General features: G+C 42.1%; 3 protein-coding genes across 7 annotated transcripts in view; 2 read left to right on the top strand and 1 right to left on the bottom strand.

Annotated features, from left to right (window-relative positions):
• Positions 1–7613, top strand: part of slc7a8a (solute carrier family 7 member 8a) — a 25027-nt gene extending 17414 nt beyond the window's left edge. The window contains exons 4-11 of the mRNA XM_086196657.1: positions 965–1090; positions 1891–2044; positions 2487–2610; positions 2764–2867; positions 3763–3859; positions 3981–4130; positions 4278–4455; positions 5221–7613. Coding sequence (XP_086052783.1) covers positions 965–1090; positions 1891–2044; positions 2487–2610; positions 2764–2867; positions 3763–3859; positions 3981–4130; positions 4278–4455; positions 5221–5378 — 1091 coding nt within the window. The 3' untranslated portion in view covers positions 5379–7613. The remainder of the gene's footprint in view (positions 1–964; positions 1091–1890; positions 2045–2486; positions 2611–2763; positions 2868–3762; positions 3860–3980; positions 4131–4277; positions 4456–5220) is intronic.
• Positions 6656–9779, bottom strand: nedd8 (NEDD8 ubiquitin like modifier). Of its 2 annotated transcripts, none has more exons than XM_086196669.1 (4): positions 9047–9779; positions 8878–8925; positions 8732–8790; positions 6656–8120 (listed from the first exon to the last, which is right to left on the bottom strand). In XM_086196669.1, the coding sequence occupies exons 1-4, from the start codon at positions 9062–9064 to the stop codon at positions 7979–7981; spliced, it is 267 nt and encodes an 88-aa protein (XP_086052795.1). In that variant the 5' UTR covers positions 9065–9779; the 3' UTR covers positions 6656–7978. The 2 variants fall into 2 exon arrangements, with proteins under 2 accessions (XP_086052795.1, XP_086052794.1); XM_086196668.1 differs by having other exon boundaries at positions 6659–8120; positions 8708–8790; positions 9047–9585.
• On the top strand, positions 9263–15434 carry gmpr2 (guanosine monophosphate reductase 2). Of its 4 annotated transcripts, none has more exons than XM_086196662.1 (10): positions 9263–9365; positions 10106–10230; positions 10328–10447; positions 11204–11287; positions 11392–11565; positions 11653–11734; positions 12179–12285; positions 12589–12631; positions 12797–12956; positions 13772–15434. In XM_086196662.1, the coding sequence occupies exons 2-10, from the start codon at positions 10144–10146 to the stop codon at positions 13959–13961; spliced, it is 1047 nt and encodes a 348-aa protein (XP_086052788.1). In that variant the 5' UTR covers positions 9263–9365; positions 10106–10143; the 3' UTR covers positions 13962–15434. The 4 variants fall into 4 exon arrangements, with proteins under 4 accessions (XP_086052788.1, XP_086052787.1, XP_086052790.1 ...); XM_086196661.1 differs by lacking the exon at positions 9263–9365 and adding an exon at positions 9502–9613; XM_086196664.1 differs by lacking the exon at positions 9263–9365 and adding an exon at positions 9625–9733.

The raw sequence follows: 15434 nt of genomic DNA, 5'->3' as shown, positions 1-15434 counted from the left end.
GGGGAGGGGCTCTTAAAGGGCCAGCTGGCAGCTCTGCTCTCAGCTCTGCAGTCACACTGTGCAGCGCACTGAGGCTCCTATCTCCTAAACTACAAGGCCTAGGGATTTGCCGATTACACCGTTGGATTGGGGCCAGTGTCAAGGACGCGGCCTACGGCCGCGCGGGGGCTCAGGCCCTAACAACGCTGCTTGCAGCTTTAATTTTAATTAAATTGCCAAATGAGGTGGGCTAAACTTTAAAAACATGTCGAAAAACACAACAGACGTGCACAATATTCTACCAAAGAATTGATGAAGTGACGTATTAAAATTAATCAGCTACAGAAGGTGGACAAAGCAGCCAATCACTCAATCACGTGTCGATGAGAAATACCTGCTGTAAAGATAGACTTTCGGTGTACAGCAGAGATAACGGGTAGCCCAGCAGCAAGGTCAAAGGTCAGCGGCATGTTTTACTGAACAGGCGTGTTCAAATGAGCCGCTTTTAATGCCTTGGACTACAACATCAAAGCCGTTAGCTTTCACAATTTAGCGGTATATCATCTGCAAAAAGAATGATCTAGGGGAAAATTTATTTTACTGCTACTACAATTACTCTTGGTTTTTTTACCACATGAATTAAGCAGTCAACATCTAAACCTAAGTGCAGGTGTGTTGTAGTGGAGCACTTTTAATGTCACTGATAACCTTCAACTCAAAGATAACACAATCATTTCCTGACCTTCGAAAAAAGACAGAGGCGTAATTTGAAATTAAGCGTGTGACATGAGATGTTTCTATCTGGTCACGGAGTACATCCATAAAAAAAGTACTTGGATAGAATATGTGACAGTGGAAACAACATATATTGTAGTTTAGATGAAAAAGTACAATTTTAGCAACATTTAAGAAGCTTATTTTTGTTTGTTTCAGTGGTATGAAACAAGCACTGACCCTGTGTTTTCTTGTGTTTTTATGCGTCTAGTGTTGCTGACGTGGGTCAACTGCTCTAGCGTTAGGTGGGCCACAAGGGTACAGGATATCTTCACAGCCGGCAAGCTGCTGGCGCTCGCCCTCATCATCATCATGGGCATCGTGCAGATCTGCAAGGGTAAGCTTACCGATCTTTGCTACCTCAGTGCACATCTGTAGTGTCTGCGTGAGAGAGGTCACACATCCTGGCGGTTACAGGGGACATCCTCTGCCACAGGGGACGGTATAGATCCCCCCGTGGACGCCGCTGGGGTCAGGGAGTTGCTGAGGCCCATTGGGTAAAACTCACACTGCTAATATCAGCAGGGCTGTGTGGATTTGTAGTCACAACTAGGCTGAAGGCCCGTTATTACAGGGGCCACAGAGACTAGGCCCCTGTAATAACAAAATAAGGATTTCTCTCTTAGTATTTGAAGATGTCGAAGAATTTCGTGGCTGATTTAAAGGCATCGTATATGAGGAGTGTGAGAAAGCGAGTTGACGGATTCCTAAATATCACAGCCTACTTTAATATCCACCTCAAAGATTTGACTAATTCACAAAGAGAGGTTGAACCAAGAGGTTTTGCGTTAGCCTTTTTCACTTTGAGCAAGAACTTAATTAAACTTAACCATAGTATGTTTATTATTCAGTATGTTAGTATCTGCCAACAGTCAGTTAGCAACCTTCGTGGAGCTGTACAGTAGCTTTTCTTAGCCCTTGGTTCCCTCAAGCGTGTTTTTTTTTGTTTGCCCCATTAAAGGAAGGGTTCTGCGTTTAGCCCTGATGGAACATAGAAACGAATTCTGTGTTTTAGCATTTGCTAGCCTACAGTCAGGAAAGACATCCTCTTCAAAATTGATTATTTTTAATTACGGGTTGGCTTTCTTGATTGCATTTATTTATTCATTTTTGTATTATCCTCCTCTCCACCTGCAGGAGAGTACTACTGGTTGGAGCCAGCCAATGCCTTCGAACCCTTCCAGGAATACGATGTGGGTTTGATAGCCTTAGCCTTCTTACAAGGATCCTTCGCCTACGGAGGATGGAACTTCCTTAACTACGTCACAGAGGAGCTGGTTGACCCTTATGTGTAAGACACTTTGTCTCCTATGTATCTAGTAATATCTTCTTGTTGTGGTTAGAAAATCAACTTCCCACAGTGCCGAATGGCTCTTTGCCATAGAAATATATCTGATTCAAAAGCTGATTTCAGTGATTAGCAGTCACATACAGACTAAGCCTCCCGGTTTAATCCCTGATCCTTTTGGATAAAGCTCTCTGATATTTATTTAACTTTGCATGGGAGAAACTCTCCCTATCATTCCCAAAGTCGAGCCGCTCACCTAGAGCGATTCATTTCCTCTGCTCTATCTTTTTAAACCCCGACTATCATCTATGCTAATAATGGTTGAATCCATTATTTCATTTTGACAAGGGTACCATTTTTAATTTCCGATTGTAAATCCCCCCTCATCTCTTTATCGCTGTCCCGATTCAATCAACCCAACATTTATATTTATTATTCTCTCCAGGAACCTTCCTCGTGCCATCTTCATCTCCATCCCCCTCGTGACCTTCGTTTACGTCTTCGCCAACATCGCCTACGTCACAGCCATGAGCCCCCAGGAGCTACTTGCCTCAAATGCTGTTGCTGTGGTGAGTAGCTGAGTGAATCTCTCCCTCCCTCTAGTGGTTCATATCGGCCGCTGCTCTTTACCACATTTGAATGAGATGAGTTTCTAACTTTCTTCCTGTGTGTTTGCCTTACTACCTCGTCCATCTACCACCTGCCTAATTTTCCACCATAAGACATTCGGTGAGAAGCTGCTGGGCGTCATGGCATGGATCATGCCCATCTCCGTGGCTCTCTCTACCTTTGGCGGCGTCAATGGCTCCCTCTTCACCTCTTCACGGTGAGTCTGCCCCCCCCCCCCAGTATCTCAGTGCAAAGTAAGGTGACTATTTCTTGAGCACTCAAGTACTTTCTGAACTGGAGGATGACAACATAGAAAATACATGTTTTTTTCCCCTGTTTTTAATAACGACTTCATGTCAAGAAATGTTGTCATAAAGCAGAAATAAAGTGGGGAGAAAAAAAAGCCCAAATAAAAGCTGAGAAGTTAGCATTATCAAATCAAATTTAAAAAACTGCTACATTTACTACATCCCATCCATTGTCTTCCGCTTATTCCTATTATTAAGGGTTGCGGGGGGGGGGGTGGAGCCTATCCCAGTGTCAACAGGTGAGAGGCGGGGTTCACCCTGGACAGGTCACCAGTCCATCACAGGACCAACACATAGAGACGAACAACCATTCACACTCACAGTCACACCTACAGTCAATTTAGAGTATCAATCAGCCTCGTCCTCTCTTGATGTCTTTGGACTGTGGGAGGAAGCTGGAGTACCAGAGAGAACCCACACAGGAACAGGGAGAACATGGAGACTCACACAGAAAGATCCTGTGCCGGAGCTGGGACTGGAACCCAGAACCTTCTTGCTGTGAGGCGACAGTGCTGACCACTGCACCACCGTGCAGCCTACATTTATTACATTTTACATTAAATTTTTGAACTCATTAAAACTACGGCAACATCAAAATCATCACATTGAAAATGTACAACATGCACAGTTGCTGTTGACTGGTGTCATAGGAACACAACATGCTACAGAATCTGCCCCTCAAGAATTCACAGTAAATCCAAACTCTTTGGCTGATTTGTTTCTGTGTTTTTTTATGGTGTTTTCATGATATAAGTGTCAACGATGTACAATAACTGATTTCTAATTTTTTTTTGTCCCTGTCAGTCTGTTCTTTGCCGGAGCCAGAGAGGGACACCTCCCCAGTCTGCTGGCCATGATTCATGTAAAACGCTGCACTCCCATCCCTGCGCTGCTCTTCACTGTGAGTGCACCTGCTATCGCCACAGTACATGTGACCTGCAGATACTTGAACTCTGACAACACTTCAGAAAGTGTAACTACAAAATAACCTCTCACTGACCTTCTGTACTTCCTGTCCCCAGTGCCTGTCCACACTCCTGATGCTGTGCACCAGTGACATGTACACACTAATCAACTACGTGGGTTTCATCAACTACCTCTTCTATGGAGTCACTGTCGCCGGCCAGATTGTTCTACGTTTTAAACAGCCTGATATGGAGCGGCCCATCAAGGTTTGTTAAATTACATAAATACAGATGTCAATTAGTGATACGTAACTCAGATATATACTCGTCATGCTTTTAAATGTCTTATTCATATCACTGCTTGTCTTTGAAATGATCCTCATCACACTAATCGTATTTTCGTCTCTCCTTCAGGTCAGTCTAATATGGCCGGTGATTTACCTCATCTTCTGGGCCTTCCTGCTCATCTTCTCACTTTACTCGGAGCCCGTGGTGTGTGGCATCGGCCTGGCCATCATGCTCACTGGCGTCCCCGTCTATTTCCTGGGAGTCTACTGGGACAACAAGCCCAAGTGCTTTGATAAATTTGTTGGTAAGTTTGCTGTTTGGGCAAAATTTCTTATTGTGGGTTTTATATTTAAGTCATCATCTAGGCTTAGGCTGGTCTAGTTCAGCATTTTTGGCTTGTATGTTATTTTTATAAATTGCCATGAGCTAGATGAGTAGATTGACACCAAACTTGTGTATGTTTCGTTATGGTGATTAGCCTAGCTTAGCATAAGAGAGATAATGGCAGCGAAAGGCTAGCTTTGGTGGTCAAAAGCTTTAAAAATTTGACTGCCAGCAACTCTGAATCTTTTATACTCAATCACACAGTATCACATAATCTGTTTATTTAATCCACTCAAATGTACAACAGAAAATGGGTAGTTTATGAAAGTGTTAGGTGATCCAAGCATCATGCATTGATAAGCTAAGCTAACCCGCTGCTATAGCAAGACACCAGATGCGTTTCTGTCAGCTTCTTATGCAAATCTGATGAAGTTCATCAGAAGTGCTTGAAGTTTTTTTAAAGTTTTTTTTGGGTGACTAGCAACAAGAGAAAACTGATTTTGAAGTTGGGGGGGGGGGGGGGGGGGGGGCCGCTTCGTGCCAACATGACAGTGGTGTCATATAAATTTTAAAAACAAAATTAAGAAGATTATTTCCTTTTCAAGAGCTTAATTTTACAGGAAGCAGCTTCTAAAGTTATGAAATGTTGACATCTTAAATAAAAAATAGCCCTTTTGTTTCTAATATGAAAACATTGGACAGCTAATTATACGACCGAATAAATAAATTGGCTCTCTTCTTGCAGATAAAATGACAAGTTTGGGCCAGAAGTTCTGTGTGGTGGTTTATCCGGCTCAAGACAACAGTAACGAAGGGAGCGGAGAGGAAGGAGAGGAAATGAGGGAGGCCAGGTCTCCTTTGTCCAAGGAGGACGGGGAAAACCACAAGTCAGCGGACTGTTGAAGCACGTCTTCATGTCCCACCTGCCCCGAATGAAAACAGACGTACGCAGACTCACTTTTGTATGCAAAGACAAGTGCGACCACAGTTTGTTGTGGTCGCACTCATCAACACTTGTACCCTCGTACACATGCCTCATCTTTCAGATGACTATAAGCCTCATAATTTCTTTGCCAAATACATCATTTCAACTAATATTGCCTCACAATCTGGGGTCCTTCAAGTGTGCAATGAAGACAGGGTAGAACCATCCACCATACACACACATCAACTGCAACCCCCTCTCCCTCTCTCCTTCCACACACTCCCTACACACTCCTACATCATTTATTTTTTTATTATTGTCAAGGACTTTTAACTGTGATGGAATAACTTGTAAAGTTTTTTTTGGTTCATCTTCTTTTTTTCTTAAATTTTTGCATCTCCAGAGGTGTTCAGTGTAAAGCCGACATGCGTGTGTTGTAATAATAAATGGTGCACATCTCTTTTTAATTGCCTTAATTAGATTATCTTTCTGTTTGTAGGCGCCATTATAGCTGTGCTGTGACTGATGTGGAGGTTTTATGGGGGGGGGGGGGTTAATTTCTTTGTGATTTCTTTTAAGGACAAATAATTAACCTGGTAAAACTGATTAACGAAAAACAACAACTTTTTTTAACCATTACTTTTGAATTTTTTTATCCCTACACCGACTCATGTGAATGCCTGTGTTAAAAAAAACAACCTTTTTTTTTAAAAGGCATTGATTGCCTTTCATGTTTTACAGTAAGTAAAATATTTTTGTAGCTTAGCAGCTAGCTGTGTTGAAGTATTTTTTCTTGCTTTATTTTAGTTTGTAGAAGTAAGAGTTTTATCGACAACAACAAAAATAATTTGATTCACACAATTCAGTAGAAGGTATTTCAGAGCAATATTAGTATAAAACCGAAACCTGCACCTCTCAATGAAGCCATTTGTGTTGTATGGTAAGTGTTATGTATCTATACTGTATATTCTATTAACTCACTTTAATCTGTCTTTTGGTGTCTCAGGGCATCCCCACTGCCTTCTCCACACACACACACATACACACACACACACACACACACACACACACACACACACACTGCCGAAATCCTCCAGACCAGTGGAAACACAACATATCTGACTCTTTTTAACTGTCTGTACAGGTGCTAGTGCTAGTTAGAAATGTATTCCTTCGAATCTTCAGGGCTCTTGCAAGCAACCCCCCCCCCCCCCAAAAAAAAAAAAGATTGACAGGTGGTAGACGTACATGAGTAATAATGAAGAAGTGTCTTTAATGTTTGGCCAGTATTCTACAGGTTGCTCTTTTCAAAAGGGGAACTTTGGTGTCTTAACTAAAAAGCTGTGATTTGTGCCTGTTTTTGTGCATGTATGCAATACACATTGATTTTCTTTTGTCTGTTGGTAACTAAAAGAAACACTAGGAAATTTGTTTTTTTTTCTTTCTTTTACTAAATTCAGGGCATGGTAAAAACGTCCCTGTTATAATGCTTCTTCCACTGTGCGATCATTTTGTACGTTCGGGCTCACCGGAGGGCGACCGCTTATCTCCGCTAAGATGAGCTCAACCAAACTTCATGTAAAAAAGAAAAAAAAAAAGAAAAAAAAGAAGGCATTTTATGCTTTGTGTAACACATCTGCCCCAAAATTTTAGAAATCCTTCTTTGGCTCACGCTACCCTCCTCCACAAAGTTTGGTGAAATTCGGCATCAACGCCTTTGCGGAGGTCATGCTGAATTTCTACCACTGTCATACTCACTTTTATCACTTAAGACCATGATTGTGTACAGATATTTGTATATATTCAATCTTTTTTTTTCCACCTTAGATATCAAATGCTGCAACTTTGATGTGAGACAGCAATATAAATGCTAACAGTGTTAAAAGGACAGTACTTGTGTTTCATGTCACGCTGCTCAAAAGGTCCCCTGACAAGCTGCAAACTACAACTTCCTGCTTTAAACCAGACCAAAAAGATGTGTTCTGACACTCGCAGACACAGACGATCCCAGCAGTTTTTGGATTTGTTCGGTTTCTACTTTCAGTGCCCTTGAGATGTTTGCAGGTCTGCTTGGAAAACTGAGAGTCGTCTCGACTAGTGTTGTCTCTCGGAATCTTTTCTTTTTTTTTCTCGTGTGTGTGTGTTGTATATGTACATAACCGGTGGAGAGTGTGTGAGGAGAATTAAAAAAAAAAAAAAAAAAAAAAGATGCATAAGTGAAACAAACTTTTTTTATGTCTCATTCATGTCTTCACAATATTTTTCTACTGGTGTGTGAAAGAAAAAAAATAAGCACAAGCAAATCAGTTTCACAGAAATCTACACACACACACACACACACACACAAGCAAAAAAAAACTACTACACATGTAAACTGGAGCTGCTCAGACACTGGAATCTAGTGCCTGTAAAACATACACGAGTGCACTTGGAGGGAAAAATTTACTTGCAGTGTCACATGAATGGCTGATTACAGCGCCACCTGGTGCTGGTGCAACTCATTGCTGCTCATCTTCAGCGTGATGTCAGCATTTAAAAAAAAAAAAAAAAAAAGCTAAGGCGTGTTCCATAGCTACGGCTATAAATCAGGCTTGGAGTGGAGACTTCTAGTTGAATGGAGTACCTGTCTTCCTCCTCCTCTTCCTCCTCGCAGGGCCAGAACCAGATGGAGAACAGAGCCTCCCTGGATTTTATAATCTGCCGCCGTTTTCTCATCATTCCTGAGGAAGAGGAAGTAGGAAAGATGAGGAGGAAAAAAAAAAAATCCTCAAAACAAATTTATCGTTGGGATGACAACAAAAGACCAAAATAAAACGGTGGGTGGGTCCATTACAGGAAACAGGAAGTCCTCACCTAATCATGTTATTCAAACAAAGAAACAATAAGAGAACACTGAATGCTAACAGCTAACATAACGAAGGTGAAGCCTTGAAATGTCTATTTCTGTTTGATTCCATTTAGTTATTGATCTTCATTTTGATTTAGGATTGACCTTTTAAACCAGAACACCGAAAGCTAAGATGAAATTGTTTTTCTGTGTTAGACCTCAGAAAGATGAGCCGACGTCCTGGCGGAAGCTAACGGAATTCCTGGTAAACAAGGGCGTCGCTATTATAAAGTGTCTAGAGATGCCTTCTCATTCAACACCTAAGAAGAAAATCTCCATGTTGCGATTTGTTTTTTTATGTCGTAAAACTGCTTTGAGTGGGAAAATACTGCTTTGATTGCAAAGCAGCGGCTTAATAATGTGGCTTTATTCTTTATTATATCAGTTATGTCTTAACTTATGAAATTAATTTGATCCTACATCTGTTTCCCACTGTAGATTAACCTCTGCTGCTGAGGAGGGATCCCTTCCTTCTCCTCCACCCTTTCTTTAATCCGCTCCACCTGGAAGAAAGAAAGAGCAAAACACTGATTAATCACTCTCTCACACACACACGCAGACACACACACACACACACATTCACATTATACCTTATCTGTGGGCTCTATATCAATCTCTATCTCCTTGCCAGTGAGTGTCTGTGGAAATATCAGGTTACAATGATAAAATAACAATATTAAATAGTAATACACTGTTTTAATAACAACTGACATATCTTTGCTATTTTAAACCATGTAAATTCTCCTTGTCGTGACTTACCTTCACTTTTATCAGCATATTTGATTAAATTCAGTCCAGTGGGGTCGGTAGTGTGATTATATGTTAGCTAAATGTATTAACTTGCTTCTGTATGATTTTTCTCCGCCGTTAAAAATTATTCCAGGATGGTATTTCAGTAGGAAAAGATATTCAACATTCACTCCTTTCCAAAAATGTAACGCTCTTCCTGTGTCTTCGATAATCCTTCCGCCTTGTTGCCTGTATGTCAATCGTTCCGCCTCACTTTATAACAGACTTAGCATTAGCCTCATTAGCCTTCGTCGAACACAAAATGTGAACCTTAATGTACTCAAATTGTGTGAGTATTAAACCGATAAGCAGAAACGAACTGTCTTCTTTTTTTAAATGTCCTGCATAATGTGTTTGCCACAATTTTACGTGCCGTAAAGCGAGTCTCGGGTGTGTAGTTTTTTTAGGCGCGGCGCTAATATGACAAAAAACTTTTTAGAACTACAAATCAGTTGTCACTCAGCTTCCGTCCCTCTAATTCTTTCCGTGCTGAGAGGAAGCGGTGGCACAGATCGAGCCCTTCATACAGTCCTAACGGTAAATTGATTCTTTGACCAAATAACTCACTTAAACCGGGCTTTGACAAAACAGGCCTCTGAGTTTAGATAAACGGTTTAAATGCTCAGTGAGAACGGAGTCCATTTCGACAGTCTGAACGTGTGTAACCTTGACTTTTGACACCGAGGATACAGAAGCAAGCTGTTCGTTGTTATAAAAGCGTAAATACTAGAAGAAGCAACGTTTCAGTTGCGTTATATGTTGCCGCTAGCTAGCATAGCCTTGTTACTGCTACATATAGCAGATATTACAGTTTAGCTAACTGATGAGTCCTCGCTGAATTGCGGAAGCAGGATGCTGTGGGCCATGACCACCACAAAGACGTCTGCTTGATTCTCACTGTTTTACTGCTTTGTTAGTATTTAATCACCATGTTTGTGTGTAATGTGTGTGTGAGTGTGGGGATGACAAATCATAGAAAGCAGCAGCACAAGCAACTATCCTGACCTCTGACCTCTTGCTCTTTTAAAGTTGTATAACCCGTTTCCAAAAAAACTAAACAAAAAAAAATGCCTCGCATTGAGAATGACATCAAGCTGGACTTCAAGGATGTGCTCCTCCGTCCCAAGCGGAGCACGCTCAAGTCTAGGAGCGAGGTAGGTTTTGAATTAATGGAACTCTCCACCAACCCACCTCGTCAGCGGATGTCGAGATCTTAACCTGTTCCAGCTAACCTCCCGTTGCCTCCTTCAGGTGGACCTGATGAGGAGCTTCACCTTCAGGAACTCCAAGGGCAGCTACAGAGGCATCCCCATCATCGCCGCTAACATGGATACTGTCGGGACCTTCGAGATGGCGCTGGCTCTGCACCAGGTGATCGATGGGTTGTAAATCAATGATGTGTTATTTCCACACAGAGCATCAAAATGGAGGATCTTGAAACAAAGAGCAGAGTAGCGATTTCTTCAGACCAGACGAGATGATCAACCATTTCCAAAATAGTTTATGATATATTGTAGTAGCAGAAATACATTGTTGAAGGATCGGCTTACTGTTGCTCATCCTGTACTATCCAAGTAAAACCCAGAACATCAGCAACAGAACAACCGCTAAATAAAGCAAATATGACCTTACTCTCTATATTGCAATCTTTCATTGTCAGCTATTTGGATAAATGTAATTTAAAATCATTGCTTAGTTTTACATCTTAACATTGTTGTCTTTTTTTTAAACCCTAAATGAGAGCTATGCGGTTTTAACTCACTGTTAAATCCATAAATTCGCCCCTCCAGCACTAAAATGTGATCCGCCGCATGAGCTGGGGAGAACTACAAATCTCCCGTAGCAACCCGAGGTTTGTTTATCAAATATCGTGGCGTGACATAAACGTTAAAAAAAGAAACGGGAGGAGCTCACCCGAGTTTCCAAAGTTTGGATTCCGATTTGGATCAGTTCTGTTGTATTTTTAGTATTTATTATGTCTTTATTACATAAATTATTTTAGTATTTCAGAGTCGACAGAACTCTGATACCCCTGGTGGACATTTCCTGCCATTGCAGTTGGCTGACAGCCAGAAGGGCTCAGGCGTGTCTCCAAAGTGATTGTGTGTGTTTGCTCTCTCCTTCCAGTTCACTCTCTTCACCGCTGTCCATAAGCACTACTCTGTGGATGACTGGGCGGAGTTTGCAGCCAAACACCCAGAGTGCTTGGAGGTACTCAACGTGGAACCAATCTAGAATCCATTATTTGTTCCATTTTTAGCCTCTGATGTTGTTGGTGTTGATTCAAAGTCTCCCCTCCCGTCCTCCCCCATCAGAGTGTTGCTGTTAGCACTGGGACCGGTGACACCGACTTTGAGAAGATCTCCGCCATCTTGGCAGCTGTGCCACATTTGAAGTATATTTGCGTGGATGTAGCTAACGGCTACTCGGAACACTTTGTTCACTTCGTCAAAGACGTCAGGCAGAAGTTCCCCTCACATACTATAATGGTCAGCGGGTGTGTTTTTTTTTCACATTTCTACTCCTGAACCAATCTTTAGAAAATTCCATGTTTAATCGTTGTTGTTGTGGCTAAGGCAGGGAACGTGGTGACGGGAGAGATGGTGGAGGAGCTCATCCTGGCTGGCGCTGACATCATCAAAGTGGGCATCGGACCAGGTGATCACAGCATGACACGTCTTCTCTTCTTTTCAACAACTTCTATCCATCCCTCCATCTTCTATACCACTTATCCGTTAAGGGTCGTGGGGGTGGAGCCTATCCCAGCTGACACTGGGCAAGAGGTGGGGTTCACCCTGGACGGGTCACCAGTCTGTCGCAGGGCCATCAGGAGCATTTAGGGGTTCAGTATCTTGCTGAAGGATACTTGGACATGGTCACCGGGGGGAAGAGAGGATTGAACCAGCAAGCCTTTCAGTTGCTCGACGGACACGCTACCTCTGAGCCACGCCATTTTTCAACAACTTGTTGATCTAATTGACCGCTGATACCTGCTAAACACACAAAAAAACATTCCATCATGCTGTTAAGTTGCACCCATCAAGGAGCACAAGACCGGATTTTTTTTTTCCCCTCTTTGTGATTTCTCCTTTGTGTCCACAGGCTCTGTGTGCACCACCCGTAAGAAGACGGGGGTGGGCTACCCTCAGCTCAGCGCCGTCATCGAGTGTGCAGACGCGGCTCATGGACTTGGGGGCCACATCATATCTGTAAGAGCATCAGAATTTCCTTATCAATGGTTTTGGCCACTCTCTCGCTACCAGGAGGAGATCATGTTTGTATGGTAATTAGGGCTAACTTAGCTTAGCATAGACATAGCTAACCTGGCTCGGGGTAGAAGGCACTTCTTGTAACTGAATCTCCTTTGCTAAGTCAGTGCTTGTCAAAGTGACTGATCTTCTTCGAGGCCAGTGTGATTTTGAGAAAGTGCAGCTTTTTCTTTCCCCAGACTGTTTGCATGCAGCTGCGATAACATACGCCTAACAAGTGACTTATCTCTTTCTTTCACACAGGATGGGGGGTGCACTTGCCCGGGGGATGTCTCAAAGGCCTTCGGTGAGTTTCCAATTTCACATTCTTCATATGAAGGCTGCTTAACCTGTTTGAGAAGCTGCTGCTTCCTGTTTTTGGTTCAAGTAGTAGTGAGCAAGAGTTTCCAAGCTGTGTTCTGATGTATTCGTGTGTGTGTGTATGTGTGTGTGTGTGTGCGTGTGTGTTCAGGTGCGGGAGCAGACTTTGTGATGTTGGGTGGCATGCTGGCAGGTCACTCAGAGAGCAGCGGGGAGGTCATCGAGAAAAACGGCAAAAAATACAAGCTGTTCTATGGCATGAGCTCTGAAGTGGCGATGAAGAAGCATGCAGGGGGTGTGGCTGAGTACAGGTCGGTCCCCGTATTACAGGACAATGGATATAAAGTGTGTGTGTGGGGGAGGAGGGGGGGGATTCACAGGGGAAAGATGATTATCTGAACTCCTGAAGTGGCCATAGAGAAATTTGTGTCTGTGTCTTTTTGTGGTTTCTTTTGTTTTGGGGTTATAGAGAGCAAAAAAATATAAATATATTGTGGTCACAGTATAAAACATGTTCCCACAATTTTATTTGTTGCCCCGAGATATAGTCCGTTCCCACAATTCAGCTTTTTGTAGAAAAAAAAGTGACTTCATGTAGCTACAAAATCATAATATTGAAAGAGCAAGTCCTATCTCATGGCCTCAAAATGACGACTGAGGGAACGAGTTCTAGCTCATAAAGACAAGAAATAACCAAACTGGGGGAACAAGTTATATCAGTCCCTCAAAATAACTAAACTGAGGGAACTTTTTATATCTTGTGGCTCCCAAAAAAAAAAAATTAAGGCAACAAGTTGTATCATGTGGCCATGAAACATTTTGTCTTTTTTCTCTCTGTGGCATCCAAATAAATTTTATCTCTTTATTGTCACTCCAGGGAGCCGTACAATTCTACCTAAAGAATTTATATTCATAAATTCCAAAAATCAGGCAGAATCAAATTTGGCAAGGTCATTGGGATTTTCCTGATTTGAGAGCTCGCAAAACACCTGTCAATATTTAATTTTGAATTCAGAATCCCATTTGGAATGGAATCTTAACTCCAAAAATTGAATCTATAAATTGTCTTGTTGGTAAACCTATCCTCTGTGTGTGTGTGTGTGTGTGTGTGTGTGTTATCATCCAGAGCTTCCGAGGGGAAGACAGTGGAAGTACCTTACAAAGGTCCGGTGGACGTGACAGTACGAGACATCCTGGGAGGCGTCCGCTCCACTTGCACCTATGTGGGGGCGGGTAAGCTGAAGGAGCTCAGCCGCAGGACCACCTTCATCAGGGTCACCCAGCAGCTCAACACCGTCTTCGGCAACGACGGCTAAATATCCAGCTGGTGTAAAGATAAGTCTGCAACGCTGCCCCCCTCGGACTCCAAGATGCCGTTTTCTTTGTTTTTTTTTTCTTTATTCTCTTTTTATTTTTATGAAGCCACAAACTGTTCCAGGACTCTGTGACTCCAGACAGGAAGACTCAAGCAGAGCTCAGCAAGTCTGCTGTGTCTCGCCATTCCAGTACAAAGTCCTTCTAACATATCTTCAAATTTGTGGCTATCGTTTTGTTTGTTGCTGTGAAACGCACCAAATACCGTAATTATTCCTACACGCTAGGGTGGCAAAGGTGTAAGATTTTCATGGCACAATAATTCAGAAAATGTCACGGCATCACGTCATGATCATCATGTACTTACTTAACACGGTGTACCTTGAAATTGGTGCGTCGCTGGAGCCCTACCATGTAAAACATTCCAGAAAAATGTCTTAATCAAAAAAAACAAAAAAAACAAGCCTAAATGTTGATGTAGCTGCTGACGAAATACCGTTATTTACCTGGGGCATTTGTGGAACGTAGCCTCACACCGTTACTCAACCGCCGCCCCCTTGAAGATTTTTTTTTAATTATTATTATCCAAGATGACTGCCTCTGGCGATTTCAGATCATTCGTTTCTCAAATGAAGCACGTTATCCTATTGAGCGATTGGTGAAGTGATGAAACAAATCAAATATATGAGTGATGTTGTGTGAACAATTATTCTCTAGCAACCAAAACATGTGGAAAGTTATCCCATCAGCAATCAAAGCTTTTACCCCAGTGGTTTGTTAGATGAGAGTATTAAATAACAGTTACAGAGCTATTCATTGTTACCAGACTCTACTATGGCATAATTGTAGTTTTTCTAATAGTAGCGTACGTTTGTTAGATGTTGGGAGTTGATGGGAGCACCTTCACTTCAGTCAAGGGCAGCACTCATGTCCAGCTGCTTCCGATCAAACCAAAGTTTGTAACGGCTCATGTTTGCGATGTATATGTTCCCTAATCATTCTTTATTGCCTTTTAATGTGAAAGATCCAGCCTTGGAGCTTTTACACCATTACCATAGTGGATGGTTTTGACAGAGCCCTGGAGTGGCTAAGAAGAGAGAGAGAAGGATTTTGATGTGGCCATAAGATGTGATTTGTTCCCTCAATTTAATTACGTTGAGGCCAAAACATGTAACTTGTTCCCTCAATTTAATTACGTTGAGGCCATAAGATGTAACTTGTTCCCTCAATTTAAGTACCTTGAGGCCAAAACATGTAACTTGTTCCCTCAATTTAATTACGTTGAGGCCATAAGATGTAACTTGTTCCCTCAATTTAGTTATGTCGAGGCTATATGATGTGACTTGTTCCTTCAGTTTAGTTATGTCGAGGCTATATGATGTGACTTGTTCCTTCAGTTTAGTTATGTTGAGGCCAAAAGATGTAACTTGTTCCCTCAATTTAATTACGTTGAGGCCATAAGATGTAACTTGTTC

Source organism: Aulostomus chinensis, chromosome 24 (assembly GCF_037954235.1).
Source record: "Aulostomus chinensis isolate RoL2024-O1b breed Wild chromosome 24, RoL_Achi_v1.0, whole genome shotgun sequence".
In the NCBI taxonomy this organism is placed as follows: Eukaryota; Metazoa; Chordata; class Actinopteri; order Syngnathiformes; family Aulostomidae; genus Aulostomus; species Aulostomus chinensis.
Note: the sequence above shows the minus strand (reverse complement) of the source record. Positions and strands in the feature narration are given on the sequence as shown.